Source organism: Stegostoma tigrinum, chromosome 8 (genome assembly GCF_030684315.1).
Source record: "Stegostoma tigrinum isolate sSteTig4 chromosome 8, sSteTig4.hap1, whole genome shotgun sequence".
Taxonomy (NCBI): Eukaryota; Metazoa; Chordata; class Chondrichthyes; order Orectolobiformes; family Stegostomatidae; genus Stegostoma; species Stegostoma tigrinum.
Genome location: NC_081361.1, coordinates 43112270 through 43129590, shown reverse-complemented (window position 1 = coordinate 43129590; position 17321 = coordinate 43112270). Strand labels below are relative to the sequence as shown.

The window sequence follows — 17321 nt, the reverse complement described above, 5'->3', positions numbered from 1 at the left end:
TCCCATTGTACTCCAAGATAATCTTAATCACTGTCCACTACAGCTATTTTGGCGTCATCTACAAATTTATAACCATTTTGAATATTGTGTACATCTTTGGTTACCACGTGACCTGAAGGATGTTGAGGCTTTGGAGAGGTACAGATATGGTTTATGAGGATGTTGCCTGGATTGGAAGGTCTTAGCTGTGAGGAAAGATTAAATGAACTTTGTTTGTTTTCTCAAATTTGAAGGATGAGGGACGACATGACAGACTTTTAAGAAATTGAGATGCATGAATAGTTGGAAATTTTTTTTTGTCAAGAATAGAAATGTCAGTTATGGTTGGACATAAATTCACTGCCTTTTACCTTAAATGTAAATGAGATGGAAGGCAGGTGTTTCTTTTATGCATGGGTGTTAAGTGCCTGGAATATGCTTCCAGAGGAGATGGTGAACGTGGATACAATAGCAAAGTTGAAAAGGATGTCCACAGATATACAAATTGGCAATGAATAGAGGGATATGGACTGCATAGGAGCAAAATCTTAAATATTTAGAAAGGCATCAAATGTTGATGCAGACTTGGTGGGCCAAAGGGCCTGTTCCTGCTGTACTGCTCTTCGATCGTTATGTGTCCTATATTTCATATCGAAATCATTTACATAAATAACAAAAAGCTGTGGATCCCAGCAATGATCATTTATGGCACACTACTGATCCAAGGCCTCCAATCTGAAAAACGACTCTCCACCACCATCTTACCTTCAAGCCAATTTTGTATCCAATTGGCTATCTGCTTAAGCTTTCTCCTAAAGATAGTTATTTGCTTAATTTTGAAAGATAGGTACCGGTCTGATCTCTAACTATCAAAGTAACAGCATCTGCTATCTTTTCTTTGCAACATCCAGCAGCTTCTTAACAGTTCTTTGTCTTGAGATAAGCCATTTATCCATGAAAATGGTCCAAGTATTGAATCTCCTTAGATTTCTAAGAAATATACCCTGATGGCAATATGCTAGCTTTAACAAATCAACTCTGAAACAATTATTTGTATTTTCACTTCTGGTTTCTCCAAATGTCATTGTCGGCCAAATCAAAGAGTAGGATGCCTGAAATGAAAACCAAGCACCAAACAGGTTTTAAGTTTGGTTAGCATTTTTTTCAGTCCTTTCAGATTTCCAGGACACAGTACATTGACCTTGTCGATCATCATGACAACTTGACATTAAGATCTACATTTTGAAAGAAATTCAGTTTTTACGTTCCCAATACCATTAAATGTTTGAGTAAACCAGGTTTTGTCACGGTTTCCTAAAGATTTCCAAAGACATTTGCTGCTGTAAAATCACTACCGTAGGAAGACAGACTGATTTTTCTCATTGTGAAAGCAAAACATTACCTCCTTGGCACAGTATTTAAGTAGAAGTTGCTAATCAGACACTGCAGTGACTGTGGTTAAGTTGTTTTGACTGAATGCAGTGATTTTGGTAGGAAGAACGTAGCACAGAATGCAGCAAAATGCAGTTTTGAGTATATTAACTCCATCATGAAATTTGTCATGAACTTCTGCGGCACAGCATGCTGTTATGCAACTTTGAAAACTCTGTCCTGCAGTTGGAGTAGTAGTTTGATTTTTATCACAATGATTGACAATGTTTGCTCACACAAGATGCATCAAATCCGTCCAGCGCACAGTTGGATTCTGCTTGGCATTTGCCATGACATCTCACAAGGAGCTGCAGGGATTTGAGTTTTCCTTCTGCTGGCCTGGAGGACTTCCAGTTGGTTGATTGGACAATCACAACAAACCTCTGTGCTGTTTTTGGTGTTTCTACAGTGTTTTTAAAAAAACTGTTACTTTTCTTTATTGTGCTCACAACTGTTTAGGAAGTAAACAAGGTAGTAAAGGACATAAGATAATAAAATGTGAGGCTGGATGAACACAGCAGGCCCAGCAGCATCTCAGGAGCACAAGAGATGCTGCTGGGCCTGCTGTGTTCATCCAGCCTCACATTTTATTATCTTGGATTCTCCAGCATCTGCAGTTGCCATTATCACAGTAAAGGACATAAATTTGTTTATTAATAAGCAAATTCTGCTTATGTCAAATGTTAACTACAGACAGGCTACAGCATTTAAAATGCAAATATCATGATGCTTGGTGACCTCGTAATTTTTTTATTCCTCAAATGTAATTAAACATATCTGGATTCCCATTCAGCCACATGTCTACAGTAGGTGACTTATCAGTCAGAGCTGCTTTGAGTACAGCATTTCATTTGTATCAAAAGCTGACCCTTTGAATTTTCAGTATGTAGTCTTCATTTTCTTTTCCTCCTCCTCTTCCTTTATGTTACAACTTGGGCATTAAAATGTATTAGGTGTTCTGAACTCAACTCCGTTCCGAATAGCATGCTTGTTTAATGTAGAGATTTTTTTGTGTTGTCAATGTTGATGAGGAGGCCATATGTATGACACAAAAGGGTAGTTACTTTGAACACTAAAAGTGGAATATAGGTGCTATGAAAATGGGAAACTGAATTTTTTTTTAAACAAACCACACACATACGTAACAATAAGATGATTGTCCCTCTTTCAGTTCCTCTGGACTTATTCATTACTATCAGCTGTGAGGTGTGTATAGTTTTTATTTAAAAACCAACTGCAGAGTTTCAATTAGGTGTGGCAATTCAATAAAGTAGCGCGAGTAAAACAGCTTGCTGTGTAATCCTTTTAACTGTTTTTTGTTATTATTACTTAAACTACCTGGGTAGATGTCAGTTGAAAAGACAAAACAGTGCCAACAGGGTAAGATCAGTGTTTAGTTTGACAATTTTGGGCTTCTCATTTTGCTTTCTAATTTGTGTCCTGATTTCACCATTAAGGACAAAAAGCTTAAGAGTTGGTGTAAAGAGATCAGCTAACTTGCATGTGGATCTCAACCAACGGCCCCAAATCTGTTACAAATGCAATAGGAAAATAGAAGTTAATCATGAATTGTTTGTGGTTTCCTCAACTCGTGGGAGATCGTGCATCTGATGGCCTTGTGTGTATCTTAGGACATACAATAAAAACACTTCTATTTTATATATTGTCAGCAGAAGAGTTGAAGACAGGCATTGATATTTATTCAAAACAACAGTTGGAAACTTTTTTTCCTTCTTTCTTCGGAGCAGGTTCACAAAATACATATTTACGGCAGATTGTCGTTAAGAATCGTGAAATGAAACTATTTTTAACCCTTCCTCATCCTGTTCCCACAGCAATGACTGGTTTGAATTGGCTTACAGTGAAGGTGAATTATTTCCGTACTGTGAAGCTTTTCAGTCCTCCAGAGGCATTGTTAACTCTGAACCATGACATCACGATGTTGTCGGCTGACGGAACCTGGACGTAGCCTCTGTGTGACAGCATTTGGACTGCATTGATTATTCTTCTTTAAATTCCCCATTATTTTCAACTTCCTCCTCCATGAAAATAAATGGCCATACTTGGCTCAAAAAATGGCAATAATTTTTTTTTGTGCTACATATCAGAGAATCTCACATGATTTTGAGTTCATGGATTGCAGGCAAGATTTAGAATGGCTGACTCGTGTGAAGTACAATCCTCAATGCATTCTGTCTGGGAATTATACGTAATTGAGTTTGGAAATGTTAAAACAGCTTGTGGATGTTTAAGTTACAAAATATATTCCTGCTACTTGATTGACCTTTTAGTTTTAGATTTGTTTTTCTTTAGCAAACAAGAAAAAGTAAGCTTGAGGCAAAAATAAATTTTCTCTCTCACTTTGGATAGATACCAGTACTTGTTACTGGACTGTTCAAACAAGTGGATGTTATAGTCATATCCTTTTCAGTATCACCAGTGTACTTGAGACATCTTTCGAATTTAAGATTGGGTGTTCTTAGTTCATGTGCAGATTGACCTCATCTAGCATTATCCCTCTTTACCCTTCATTCTCCCAACTCCACACACGTTAAATTGAACTTGTTATACATGCACTCCAACGGAAAGTAGTTGATTCCTTACTGGACTGAAATTTAAATTTTGGATTTTGGGGTTTGTGGCATAATAAACCCAAAACATGGAACCATGATGTCAGTGGTGTGCAGCAATTGCACTTTGAAGGAAGTATTGTGCGCCCTTCTTACTCCACATTTCCTTGGTGTAGGATTTCAGAGAATCTGTTTTAATTAGAAGTTTATTTAATTTTGAGGTATTGTAGAGGAGTTCTAAATAACTATATAATTGGTACTTAAACCCATAAAGCCCATGTCAGATGCTGTTCATGGAAAATTAACAAGTTGGGACTTTTTCCTTTAATGGAAACAAAATTTTATGTTTGAAGGAATGGAAAATTACAGCATTTAAAACATTGTCCCATTTAGTAGTTCCCACATTCTTGTCCTCCAAGCTGATTCCTCAGATTATAAACTTCTCATTTTTCAATATTTTGTTTGAACTATAGAGCAGCATTTATCTGAGTTGCATTAGGGAACTCCCATGTCGGTTTTCAATGCAGACTTCATTAATTAATCTGTAACTTGGAATTAGGAATGTATAAGTAACTTGGCTATAAATTCCTTCTCTCTAAATATTCCTTTCTATATTTCTGACCCCCCCCCCCCCCCACACACACACACACACACACACACACACACACACACACACACACACACACACACACACACACACACACACACACACACACACACACACACACACACACACACACACATAGCGTTTAGATTAATTTGACCTGATGTAATGCATTCAAGCTGTTTTGGTCTAAGTTTTATTTTTGTCAACTTGTTGGCATTAAATTGAAATGATGTTACTTTTCATACTCGGACTGCAGGAAATGCAATTTGCAGACTGTATAACAATCTCACTGACTAATAACAAAATTTTTTACACTTAAATTAGGTTTGTCACTAATATTTTAAACTTTTAAATCCATTCCTTCAAACATAAAATTTTGCAAAGAGTCGATGTGGTAATAATCTCCTTGTGTGCAATATATGTATCTGTTGTCTCATGACCTTTTTAAATCCTTGCATACAAAATTCATAATTTTTCTTTGCACCTCAGGAATTAATTGAAAGTAGAGTTTTACATCAAATTTAATTCACACATTTTGTGCACTCTCATAAATAAGAACAGAATTTACAATTACACCTGCCCTAGTCTTTTTGCTTATACTTAGTGTTTACTCCTACATTTCCTGCAGTCTTTGAATACCATGCGTCCATCTCTTGAGTGTTTTCCTTGAAAGAAAAACAGTTGAAAAGACAAGCCTTCATAGAGCAAGACTACATCCAGGCTTCTGGATCTGTATACAAACCCTTCTATTTTCTAACAAAGCATTGATTTTCATTTTAATAACATTTGTAGGCATTGAACTGATGTCAAACTCTGTGATTCCATAGAATGCCTCGGACTTCCCATTGAGATTCTGAATTTCATTTGTACTTACCAAAACAATGCTCAAGAAATAACTGGAGATAATCTAGGTATGGGACAACTGAATTAAAGCATGCTGAAATTCCAAGATGAATACTCCAGATTTCAATTATCACATTTAACTTCAAATTATTTCAATTATTGCCTAGTTATTAGGACCAATGTTGAACCCAACATCCTGTTTGTGTTAATAAAGAACATCAGACTGTTTGTTTATTTCTTTTGAAACTTAGTTTTACAAATTTAGACTAATTCTAATTTTTTGTTTTTGAATGGTTGCCTTTGCCAGTCATCCTATTGTCTCGTCATGAAGAGAGAAAGCAATAAGTTAGAAGGGATTGTGTAGTCTCACGGGGGCAGTTATGACAAATGACTTATTTCAACCTTTTAGTGCAATTTGAGACAGCTTCGTGTACTTAGCAACTTCTCGAAGAATAATTTTTTTTTTCTCTTAAACGTTTACTTAGAAAAACAACTAAAACTCTGTAATCTCCTGTCCTCACTGACTCGAAGTAACAGAGTGCACACACCCCCAGCCTGTATTGCAATCAGGCTCTGTTTTGAGTGCATTTGCGAGTAAATTTGTACCCAAGTTGGAATACAATATAAAGGAACCATTCGTAAGTACAGGGACAATTTGCATGCCGGATCTTTATTAGACCCCTGCATGTGATTGATTGTAAGTAAGTTGTGATGTGTTTGTAAGTAAAAGCATTTGTACGTTCCTGTGTCAAAGAATTACAGTTTGATATAATGATGGAGCCCAAATTTGCACAGTATGACATGTCACTTGTTTTAAAAGATTGCAAGATAGTGTATTACTAACTTCAGAAAATTTTTAATTTGACAGGGACTGTGGTCACATTGTTGGAACAAGCTTGATAGGCTCTTGTGTGCAGTACCGTAAACAATATGATCTTTGCCGGTGAAACTGATTTCAGTCTGTTTGAGATTTCTCTTTCTTTTCAGGAAAAATAGATGCGGAACATGTAATAAATAGAAAATTGCAGCTCAAGCAAAAGGCTGAGGTAAGCTTTGTAATATTTGATAGAAATGATTTCCAACGTGATTTATTTCAGTCGTTTTCCCCGTTTTTTTTTTCAACTAGGCCAATTCTGTGCATTTGCATGACTATGCTAAACTCGTTTAGTGGAGACAAAATTGAGTAATAGGTAACAGTAATGGCCAATGAATGTTTTTCATGCTAGTAGAAGATTTACAATGCAATCCACCAGGAATTGGTATTGGGGTCTCTTGCTTCTCCTGATATATGTTAATGACCTGGATCTTGGTGGATAGAAGCCAATTTTGAAGTTAGTTTACAGTTCTTCCAAGTTTGCTGTGAGGAGAATAGCATGGAATTCCAAAAGACATGAACAGGTTGGAGTGGGCAGCTAGTTGGTGGATGAGATCCAGTGCAGAGAAGTGTGCACTTTGGTAGGAAGAGCATTGGGACATACTGTATGAGGTAAAGGTTACAGGTGCAGAGGGATCTGGGTGTATGTATGTACATATCACTGAAGATGGAAGGACAGGTGGAGAGAACAATTCATGAAGCATATAGTGCTTTTGGCTTCATTGAAAGGAGCACAAAGTTAGAAAAGAGAGGTACTGTTAAACTTGCATAACATTTGTTAGATGTCAGCTAGTTTGTTTCGGACAGTTATGGGCACCACATGGGCAACATAAAAATGTATTTTGAAGAATGCTGAAGCAATTTACAAGCATGATTCTAGGAATGAAAACCTTCCACTATGAGGATAGTTTGGAGATATTGGGACTGCTCTCTTTGGAGAGGAGGAGGTTGAGAGGAGATTTGAAGATGATGCTCAAAGCCTTGAGTATGGCGGACAGTAGTTCAGGAGAAGCTGTTCACGCTCTTGTAAATGGAACAAAACGGGAGGGCATAGATTTAAATTTGCACTAGCAAAGCAAGGGTGACGTGCCTTAAATCTCTTTTATTCGGCAAGTAGTTAGTTATGGAATACGCTACCTGGAAGTATGGTGGATTTATGCTTAGTTGAGGCATTTAAGAGGTTATTTAACGATAATTTGGATAGAGATGGTATGCAGGGATACGGGGGGAAAACAGCTGGAGTTAGGCAGTAGATAACAGCAGGCAGGCACCATGGGCTGAATGACCACCTTAAAATCATAAGTGGTGATTGGGTTGAATTCAAGTTTGCTGTTTGTATGGAGGTGAATTAAATCAAAATTGAGAGTTTGTTTCCTGTTCTTCGGTGTGTGGTGTAGTCTGTTGAATGTTCTATCCGCCTCCCCCTGTGTCCCTATTTATTTCAGAATCCCCTTGCCCTCCCCCATTTCTGAAGAAGGGTCTTGACCCAAAACATCAAACGTTCCTGCTCCTCTGCCGCTTGGCCTGCTGTGTTCATCCAGCTTCACACCATGTTATCTCTGTTGCCAGACGTGATGAGTTTCATTGGCAATTTCTGTTTTTCTTTTAAGATTGTGTTGAGAGCCATGTGAGATACATAGCACCTCAGTAGTTCCTTTTGGGTTTTTTAAAATTGTGAAGAATCTTATGAATCAAAGTTGTACTTTCGACTTTAATTCCACTTTCATTTTTTTTGTAAAGCAAATGAAGACTGACTTGTTGAAGCAGTTTGATTTTCAATTTAACCACTTTGTGGATAACCTGATCGATGAATCGACCAGCCTAGACTCTGTTTCTCCTTTCTTATGCGCATCAGTGAATAAAGAACTGACAGCTTTAGCTCACAGGTAAGGAATGAAGGAAACATGAACACTAGAGCCAATGTACATAAAAGGTCAAGCAAGCTGAAGTCAGCTTCAGAGGAGGCTGCCCTCTTACCTAACTCTTTGCCAATTTTCTGGATAAGAAATTCAGCTAGTCATATTCCCTTCCATTTTTCTCTGTAGCACAGCAAATTATTTCCCATTATGGGCTTATTCCTTTTGCAAACCATAATTGAATGAGCTTCCAACACCCCTCTGGGCAGTGCCCTTCACATTATAATCATTCTGTGATTTGGCTTTTGCACTCTTTTTTTGGTTCTTTTGCCAGTTTCATTGATCCAATGACCTCTGGTTGTTAGTCCTCCTGACAGAAGGTTTAGCTTTCCCTCTATGCTCAATAGATTTGACCTTTTGTTTAACGTTGCAGTCAAGTCTCCTCTTCTCTATGGAGAAGAACTTGAGGTTTTCCAAACTACGTAACCAGCATAGTTGAAGTGTCCCGTACCTGGAACTAGTACTGTTTGTGCCAGTGTGTTACGTTTCTAGTACTGGTTCCAGAAATTTTGTGGGAGAGCAGTGTGGGGTGCCATCTTTTTTGTGTCTCATGGGTGCTACTTTGTGAAACGGTAACAAAGAACAAATGTTTGCTTCAGAATCCACTGAGATGTTTCTGTGGTGCATACAGTGAAGTGTGTAAAGAGGGTGATTTAAGTTCTGCACATATTTTCTGAATGGTGACTCACTTCTTAATTTTCGAATGGGATTTTAAATTCTGATGAATGGTCATGGTTAACCCTGACTTTTGACATAATTCAGTTGAAATTAATCTTAATTCAAGGCTTTGTGTTGTTATGTTCTAATTTAAATATATCTGGTTAAAGACAGGCAAGGGCACCCCCAGAGAAGGGAAAGCACTTCGTATCTCGGCGATCTCTGCTTGAGTGAGTACGCTTCTTGTGTGTGACCGTCCTCTGAACTCTGCAAACTTTTGCAACTGGAAACAGCTGCCAAATATTGAAAATGCTAAAAATGGGAATGAATGGCAAATCAAATACTTGTCCTCTCAATTGCCTTGAGTTTGCATTTCTAAACTTGTGCTTAAGCAGTTGAATTTCATTTCCCTTAACCTAAGTCATTTGATCCTTTTTTTTGAATTCTCAGTGCATCTATGTTGCAACATACCACACATTAAAAGTGCTTCTCTGTTCCCCATTCAGTGAGCTGTTTCAAGTGAATCACATCCGGACTATCTATCACATGTTCATCGCTCTACTCATCTTATTTATAGTCAGTACCCTGGTGATGGACTTCATTGATGAAGGAAGGTAAGAATTCAGGAAGATAATGAGAGGGCAAAAAGAATAAACATTGGCTATAACTGAAGAGCTTGAACCATATGTGTGTTTGCAAATGATCTTACATACATGGCTAAATAAGGTCTCAACAAATAAAAATACTGACAGCTGAGCAAATTTAAACTTGATAATATGGAATACAGGTTTAGAATAATATATTTTCTGCATTACTGAATTAGAAGCCTTGATGAATGCATAGCATAACTTTTAGTTGCTGTTTGATCACTAGATGTACAAGTCTGTTGGACAATGTACTTTCAAGTTCTCGGGCAAAAATATACTGCTGGAGGGGTCTGGCAGCATCTGTAGTGAGAAGATAGCGTCAATGTTTTGTGTCCTGGAACCCTCCTTTCGAACCACATGTAATTAGGAAAAGGTGATATGTATGGTGAGGGTGGGGTATTGGGTACGGTCAAGAAGTAAATGATAGATGAAGATGGAACCCAAAGAGAGAACAGCAGTTAGGCAGATTAAGAGATGGACAATGCTGAGCTGAGGAGAAAGAAAAGCTGGTAATAGGGACAATTAGGAGGTGAAAATGGATTGGCTGCAATGAAAGCCACAGATATGGAGTTTGGGATAAGGACTTGGAAGACAATGTTCGGGCTGTGAAATTACTTAATTCATTTTTGAGATCTATAAGCTGCAGGGTCTCCGAATGTGAAATAAGATATTCTTTTAACTTGCACCAGGCATCGCTGGTGCACTGCAGCAGGCCCAAGCCAGAAATGTTGGCCAGGGAACACTGTGTTGAAGTGGCAGTCAACCAGAAACTGTCGTTTTTGCAGACAGAACGTAGATGTTCTGCAAAGCTGTCACCCAGCCTGGTTTGTCTTCGCAATGTAGTGACCAAATTGTGAGCAGTGAATGCCACAGACTGGATTGAGTGAGTGAAATGCTGGTAAATCACTGCTTCATCCAGAAGGTGTCTGGGGCATTGGATACTGAGGAGGGAGGAAGGAAACGGCCAAATGTTACATCTGCAATTGTAATGGAGTCACAGATGAACACCATGGAAACGTACCCCTCAGTCCAATTCATCTGCACCTACCAGATATCTTGAATTAATCTAGTTCCATTTGCCCCTTAGACCTCTGATCCTTTCCTATTCATAAATGCATCCAATGCCTTTTAAACATTGTGTTTGTACAGCCTCTACCACCACCTCTGGTAGCTCAGTCCGTACACACACCACCCTTTGTGTGAAGTTGCTGCCCCTTAGGCTGCTTCTAAATCTTCCCCTCTCTCCTTTAAAACTGTGCCCTCTAGTTTTGGACTCCCTTGCCCTGAGCGGGAGAAAAGTCCTTGGCTATTCACCCGATCCACGCCCCTCGTGATTTTAAAACTTCTTTAAGGTCACCCCTCAGCCCCCGATTTTTTTTTTCCAGGGAAAATAGCCCCAGCTTATTCAGTCTCTCCCAACAGCTCAAACTCTCTAATCCTTGCAACATCATTGTAAATCTTTTTTTCTGAACTCTTTCAAATTTCGCAACATTGGAGACCAGAATTGAAAGCAGTGTTCCAGAAGTGGTCTAACCAGTATCCTGTACAGCCGCAACATGACCGCCTAACTCCTATACTCAATGCGCTGACCAATAAAGGGAAGCATAGCCAATGCTGCCTTCAGTCCCCTGTCTACCTCCACTTTCAAGGAACTATGAACCATGCACCCCAAGGTCTGTTTGGCAGCTGTCTTCAGGACCTTACCATTTAAGTGTACACGTCCTGTCCTGATTCGCCTTACCAAAATGTAGCGCCTCCCATTCATCTTAATTAAGATCTGAGATGTTGGGAGTGGAGGAGAAGAGGACCAGGATGTCTGAGGGCATGTCCCAGCTGAATGCTAACGAGGGTGGGGAGGGAGCTATGCGTCTTGTGGTGGCATCCTGCTGCAGGTGGTGGAAATGCAAACTTGCAATCCTCTTGGATCTGCATGCTGGTGATGGGGAGTGTGGACTTAGATCAAAGGTGTGGCCATGGGTGTAGAACAGACCCCAGTTATGCCTCTCTCTTTGTAGGATTTGTGGAATATTTCCTGTTCCAATTCTATTTGGAGTCCCTCCCCACAATTCTTTCTCCAGTACATCAATGACATCACCGGTGATACTTCCTCCTTTCGTCTGGAATTGGAAAAACGTATAAATTTTGCTTCCAGTTTCTACTCCTCCCCATTTTAACCTGGTCTATTTCTGATTCCTCCTTCCTCAACATCTTTGCTTCCATTTTTGGGGATAGACTGGCTACTGATATCCCCTGACTTGGCGGTCATCCTTTTACCCTACTTCTGATAAAGACTCCATTCTGTTCTCCCTGTCTTTCTGTCTCCATTGCATCTGTCTGCCAGTGCCACTTCCATGGGAGGGTACTCAGAAATTTGCTCCTTTTTTTCCCCTCAGCTGTGAATTCCCCACCAGGTGGTTGATGGGGCCCTCAGCTTTATCCAACCATTTCTCTCTCAACTGTGGTACGATATACAAGCAACTGTTTTTCTTTGGTATATTAATCTCCTTGCATATTTTTGTCTCAATCCACTTTTAAAATGAACAATGAGGCAAGCTGTAGCCATTGGACCAACTAGAAAATTTGACCCACCTTGATTTGTATGACTAATTAATCAGATCAGTGGAGCCACTAACTGGTGGAAGATGTATAGTTGTTCTGTTGGATCTGTTTTCTTTTGAAGAAATAGCATGTTTCCCTTGAACTGATGTTTTGGTCTGGGTGGGAGGAATTCTATCTCTTGTGTCATGCATAAAATTGACAGCGACACTGCTCTGTAATGATGTGTATCTGAACTTGTATTGTCTCCTTCAGTTCAGGGTTGTATGTCAATGGTATTATTTTTGAGTTGCACAGTGCCAAGGTAATGTGTTGGTGACTGCAGTCTTCACATAGATATGTGCAGTACTGGGCAGACTCTGAAGTGTGAAGGAGAGCATCATACAGAATATGCAATGGTACACAATTTGACTTGGGTGTTAATTTTTATAGCATTTTTATTACTTTTTGTTAAAAATGTGAACTGCTACAAAGGTCAGCTTTTTTTTTTGTCCATTCCTTGTTGCATTTGAGAAGTTGATGGTGAACTATTACTTGAACTGTTATATCATATTTTCATGTAATGACACTGTAATACTGTTACTAAATTACAAAAGCAAAATACGTATATGTGTATCTAATATCTTGGTTGTCTTTAACTTGATGATTGCATTCTTCCTTTTTGCAGGCTGGTCCTTGACTTCGATCTTTTGGTTTATGCCTTTGGGAGATTTCCCATTGTCATTTCCACCTGGCTCTGCATGTTCTTGTCAACACTACTCATTCCATATGGCTTGTTTCTGCAATGGGCATTCGGATACTATGCATCAAAACATAAAGTTTTACGTACAGTGTTCTTTGGTGCATTGTTTTTGTTGTTCCAGATAGTGGGCCTTTGGGCTGCCCCAGTCTACACAGTTATTCATTTTGATCTACCTCCAGCCTCCCGTTTTATTGTTATATTAGAACAGGTGTGTATTCTCTAATAGTATTTTGTATATTTGTAATTCAGATTTTTGAGCTTGTTTTTGACACTTATGCTTATTAGTCTTGTTTGTGAGGATTTGTAAATTGGGCTTACTACCTAATGATCCATAGGAAGACTACTGAAGAAACTTTAGGAGAAAAACAATTCCATTATACAAAAAAGTAGTGCTGGAAGTACACAGCAAGTTTGGTAAGATCTGTGGAGAGTTAAACAGAATTCATGTTTAAGGTTGGCGACATCTTGTAAGTTTCTAACCCAAGTATTTCCTGACTTATTTCTTAATGCTGGATATTGTTATTCACTGCTATAAAGTTGTGGAATTATGTAGTGTGGAAACAGACCCTTTGGTCCAACCAGTCTGTGCTGACCATAATCCCAAACTCAACCAGTCCCACCTGCCTGCTCCTGGCCCATATCTCTCCAAATCTTAGACAACAAAATGTGAGGCTGGATAAACACAGCAGGCCAAGCAGCATCTCAGGAGCACAAAAGCTGACGTTTCGGGCCTTGACCCTTCATCAGAGAGCTCTGATGAAGGGTCCAGGCCCGAAACGTCAGTTTTTGTGCTCCTGAGATGCTGCTTGGCCTGCTGTGTTCATCCAGCCTCACATTTTGTTGTCTTGCATTCTCCAGCATCTGCAGTTCCCTGTCTCTGTCTCTGTCTCTGTCTCTGTCTCTGTCTCTGTCTCTGTCTCTGTCTCTGTCTCTGTCTCTGTCTCTGTCTCTGTCTCTGTCTCTGTCTCTGTCTCTGTCTCTGTCTCTGTCTCTGTCTCTGCAAATCTTTCCTATTTGTGGTCAAATCCAAGCGTCTTCTAAACCTTGTAATTGTCCCCGTGTCCGTCGCTTCCTCAGGATGTTCATTCCACACACGTGCTACCTCTTCCGTTCTCCTCATTTGATCATGTTTGGCTGTGATAATTACATTTTGAGAAATTCATGCTTCCAAATTGTGCTGCTCAAAACCAACAGTGCCCTTCCCTGACCTCCAAAATATCCAAGCACCTATTCCTATGGGAGTGGAGACACATCAATGTTCTTCAACCTCCTTCCCCTGAACATACAGCACACATTAAAACTGCGTAATTGTGGACAAAGCCTGGTACCACGTAGAGAATTCTCTGAGCAAGTAGGTAATGTACTGTGAATACAGTAAGCAATTTAAACTGACATGGTATTTGAGGCAGTGATAATGGGAACTGCAGATGCTGGAGAATCCAAGATAACAAAGTGTGGAGCTGGATGAACACAGCAGGCCAAGCAGCATCTCAGGAGCACAAATGCTGACGTTTTGGGCCTAGACCCTTCATCAGAGAGGGGGATGGGGAGAGGGAACTGGAATAAATGGGGAGAGAGGGGGAGGCGGACCGAAGATGGAGAGAAAAGAAGATAAGTAGAGAGGAGCATGTAGGGAGGGGATAGGTCAGTCCAGGGAAGATGGACAGGTCAAGGAGGCAGGATGAGGTGGTAGGTAGGAAATGGAAGTGCAGCTTGAGGTGGGAGGAAGGGATGGGTGAGAAGAAGAACAGGTTAGGGAAGCGGAGACAGGCTGGGCTGGTTTTGGGATGCAGTGGGGTGAGGGGAGATTGTGAAGCTTATGAAGTCCACATTGATACCATTGGGCTGCAGGGTTCCCAAGCGGAATATGAGTTGCTGTTCTTGCAACCTTCGGGTGGCATCATTGTGGCACTGCAGGAGGCCCATGATGGACATGTCGTGTGAGGAATGGGAGGGGGAGTTAAAATGGTTCGCGACTGGGAGGTGCAGTTCTTTGTTGCGAACCGAGCGGAGGTGTTCCGCAAATTGGTCCCCAAGCCTCCGCTTGGTTTCCCCAATGTGGAGGAAGCCACAGCGGATACAGTATACCACATTGGCAGATGCGCAGGTGAACATCTGCGTGATGTGGAAGGAAGGTCATCTTGGGGCCTGGGATAGGGGTGAGGGAGGATGTGTGAGGGCAAGTGTAGCACCTCCTGCGGTTGCAGGGGAAGGTGCCGCATGTGGTGGGGTTGGAGGGGAGTGTTGAGCGGACAAGGGAGTCGCGGAGAGAGTGGTCTCTCCAGAAGGCAGACAAGGGTGGGGATGGAAAAATGGCTTGGGTGGTGGGGTCGGATTGTCGATGGCGGAAGTGTTGGAGGATGATGCGTTGTATCCGGAAGTTGGTGGGGTGGTATGTGAGAACGAGGGGGATCCTCTGGGGGCAGTTGTGGCGGGGGCGGGGTGTGAGGGATGTGTTGCGGGAGATGCGGTCAAGGGCGTTCTTGACCACTGTGGGGGAAAAGTTGCGGTCCTGGAAGAACGTGGACATATGGGATGTGCGGGAGTGAAATGCCTCATCGTGGGAGCAGATGCGGCGGAGGCGGAGAAATTGGGAATAGGGGATGGAATTTTTGCAGGAGGGTGGGTGGGAGGAGGTGTATTCTAGGTAGCTGTGGGAGTCGGTGGGCTTGAAGTGGACATCATTTTCTAGCTGGTTGCCTGAGATGGAGACTGAGAGTTCCAGGAAGGTGAGGGATGTGTTGGAGATGGCCCAGGTGAACTTGAGGTTGGGGTGGAAGGTGTTGGTGAAGTACATGAACTGTTCGAGCACCTCTGGGGAGCAAGAGGTGGTGCCAATACAGTCATCAATGTAATGGAGGAAGAGATGGGGTTTGGGGTCTGTGTAGGTGCGGAAGAGGGACTGTTCCACGTAACCTACAAAGAGGCAGGCATAGCTTGGGCCCGTGTGGGTACCCATGGCCACCCCCTTTTTTCTGTAGGAAGTGGGAGGAATCCGAAGAGAAGTTGTTGAGGGTGAGGATGTGTTCGGCTAGGCGGATGAGGATGTCGGTGGAGGGGGATTGGTCGGGCCTGTGGGACAGGAAGAAGTGGAGGGCCTTTGAGGCCATCTGCAGGAGGAATATAGGTGTACAGGGACTGGACGTCCATGGTGAAAATGAGGCGTTGGCGTCCAGGGAATGGCAAGTCCTGGAGGAGGTGGAGGGCATGGGTGGTGTCTCGGATGTAGTTAGGGAGTTCCTGGACCAAAGGGGAGAAAATGGAGTCTAGATAGATGGAGATGATTTTGGTAGGGCAGGAGCAGGCTGAGACAATGGGTCGACCAGGGCAGGCAGGTTTGTGGATTTTGGATTCGTGGAATCCCACCCCGCATCCCCAAAACCAGCCCAGCTCGACCCCTCCCCCCACTGCATCCCAAAACCAGCCCAGCCTGTCTCCGCTTCCCTAACCTGTTCTTCTTCTCACCCATCCCTTGCTCCCACCTCAAGCTGCACCTCCATTTCCTACCTACCACCTTATCCTGCCTGCTTGACCTGCCCGTCTTCCCTGGACTGACCTATCCCCTCCCTACCTCCTCACCTATACTCTCCTGTCTACCTATCTTCTCCTCTATCCATCTTCGCTCCGCCTCCCCCTCTCTCCCTATTTATTCCAGTTCCCTCTCCCCATCCCCGTCTCTGAAGGGCCTAGGCCCAAAACGTCAGCTTTTGTGCTCCTGAGATGCTGCTTGGCCTGCTGTGTTCATCCAGCTTCACGCTTTGTTATCTTGGTATTTGAGGCATATGTATTTTTATGCATATGTGTGTTTCCTTGTGCAGTGTCAGTGAACTGACTTGAAAGGGAGACTTGGTTTGATAATTCAAGAAGGCAGCTCACTACCATTTTCTTCGGGGCTATTGAGGATATGTGATAAATTCTGGCCTAGCCGATGTAGGACTGTGCATTATTTGTGTTTTTAAAGACTTGTACTTTGTCATGCAGTCTATATTTGCTAGATTTCTGATTTTACTTTTGAGGGGATTTTCCCACTGAATAATAGTACTGGTCAGTTTCCCATGTTGTATGCCCGTAGTATTTGAATAGATAAACATCCATTTCTATTTTAGCCAAAAAGTCTAGCTGGCAATGACGTTGCGAGCACCTACCATTTGTAACTTAAGTGTGAAATGTGTGTAAATCAAATGTTATAGAATAATCCCAAAGTGGCTTGGCTTGAGATTCATAGCAATGGTCTGTTTGATCTCCTCAGGTTCGCCTGATGATGAAAGCACATTCCTTCATACGGGAAAACTTCAGCAGAGTGATATCAAATAAAGAAAGGAACAGTGAGTGTTATAATTTGACCTTTTTCTTTTAAAGGAGTGAGGTGGGAGTGTGCTCAAACATCAAACTAGAAGATTCAGTCCTTTCAGACAATTTGGAAAGTGACTTGTACTGTAATTATGCATTTTCTAAGGTTGTACCTCCTGAAAACCTCAATGAAAATAACTAATCAAGAT

At 41.4% G+C, this 17321-nt stretch overlaps 1 protein-coding gene across 3 annotated transcripts in view; it reads left to right on the top strand.

Annotated features, from left to right (window-relative positions):
• Window positions 1-17321, top strand: part of soat1 (sterol O-acyltransferase 1) — a 62603-nt gene that overhangs the window by 20289 nt on the left and 24993 nt on the right. For all 3 annotated transcript variants that reach the window (XM_048539924.2, XM_048539926.2, XM_048539925.2), the window contains exons 3-8: window positions 6418-6476; window positions 8045-8190; window positions 9048-9107; window positions 9384-9491; window positions 12748-13030; window positions 17072-17147. In XM_048539924.2, the coding sequence (XP_048395881.1) occupies window positions 6418-6476; window positions 8045-8190; window positions 9048-9107; window positions 9384-9491; window positions 12748-13030; window positions 17072-17147 (732 nt within the window). The remainder of the gene's footprint in view (window positions 1-6417; window positions 6477-8044; window positions 8191-9047; window positions 9108-9383; window positions 9492-12747; window positions 13031-17071; window positions 17148-17321) is intronic.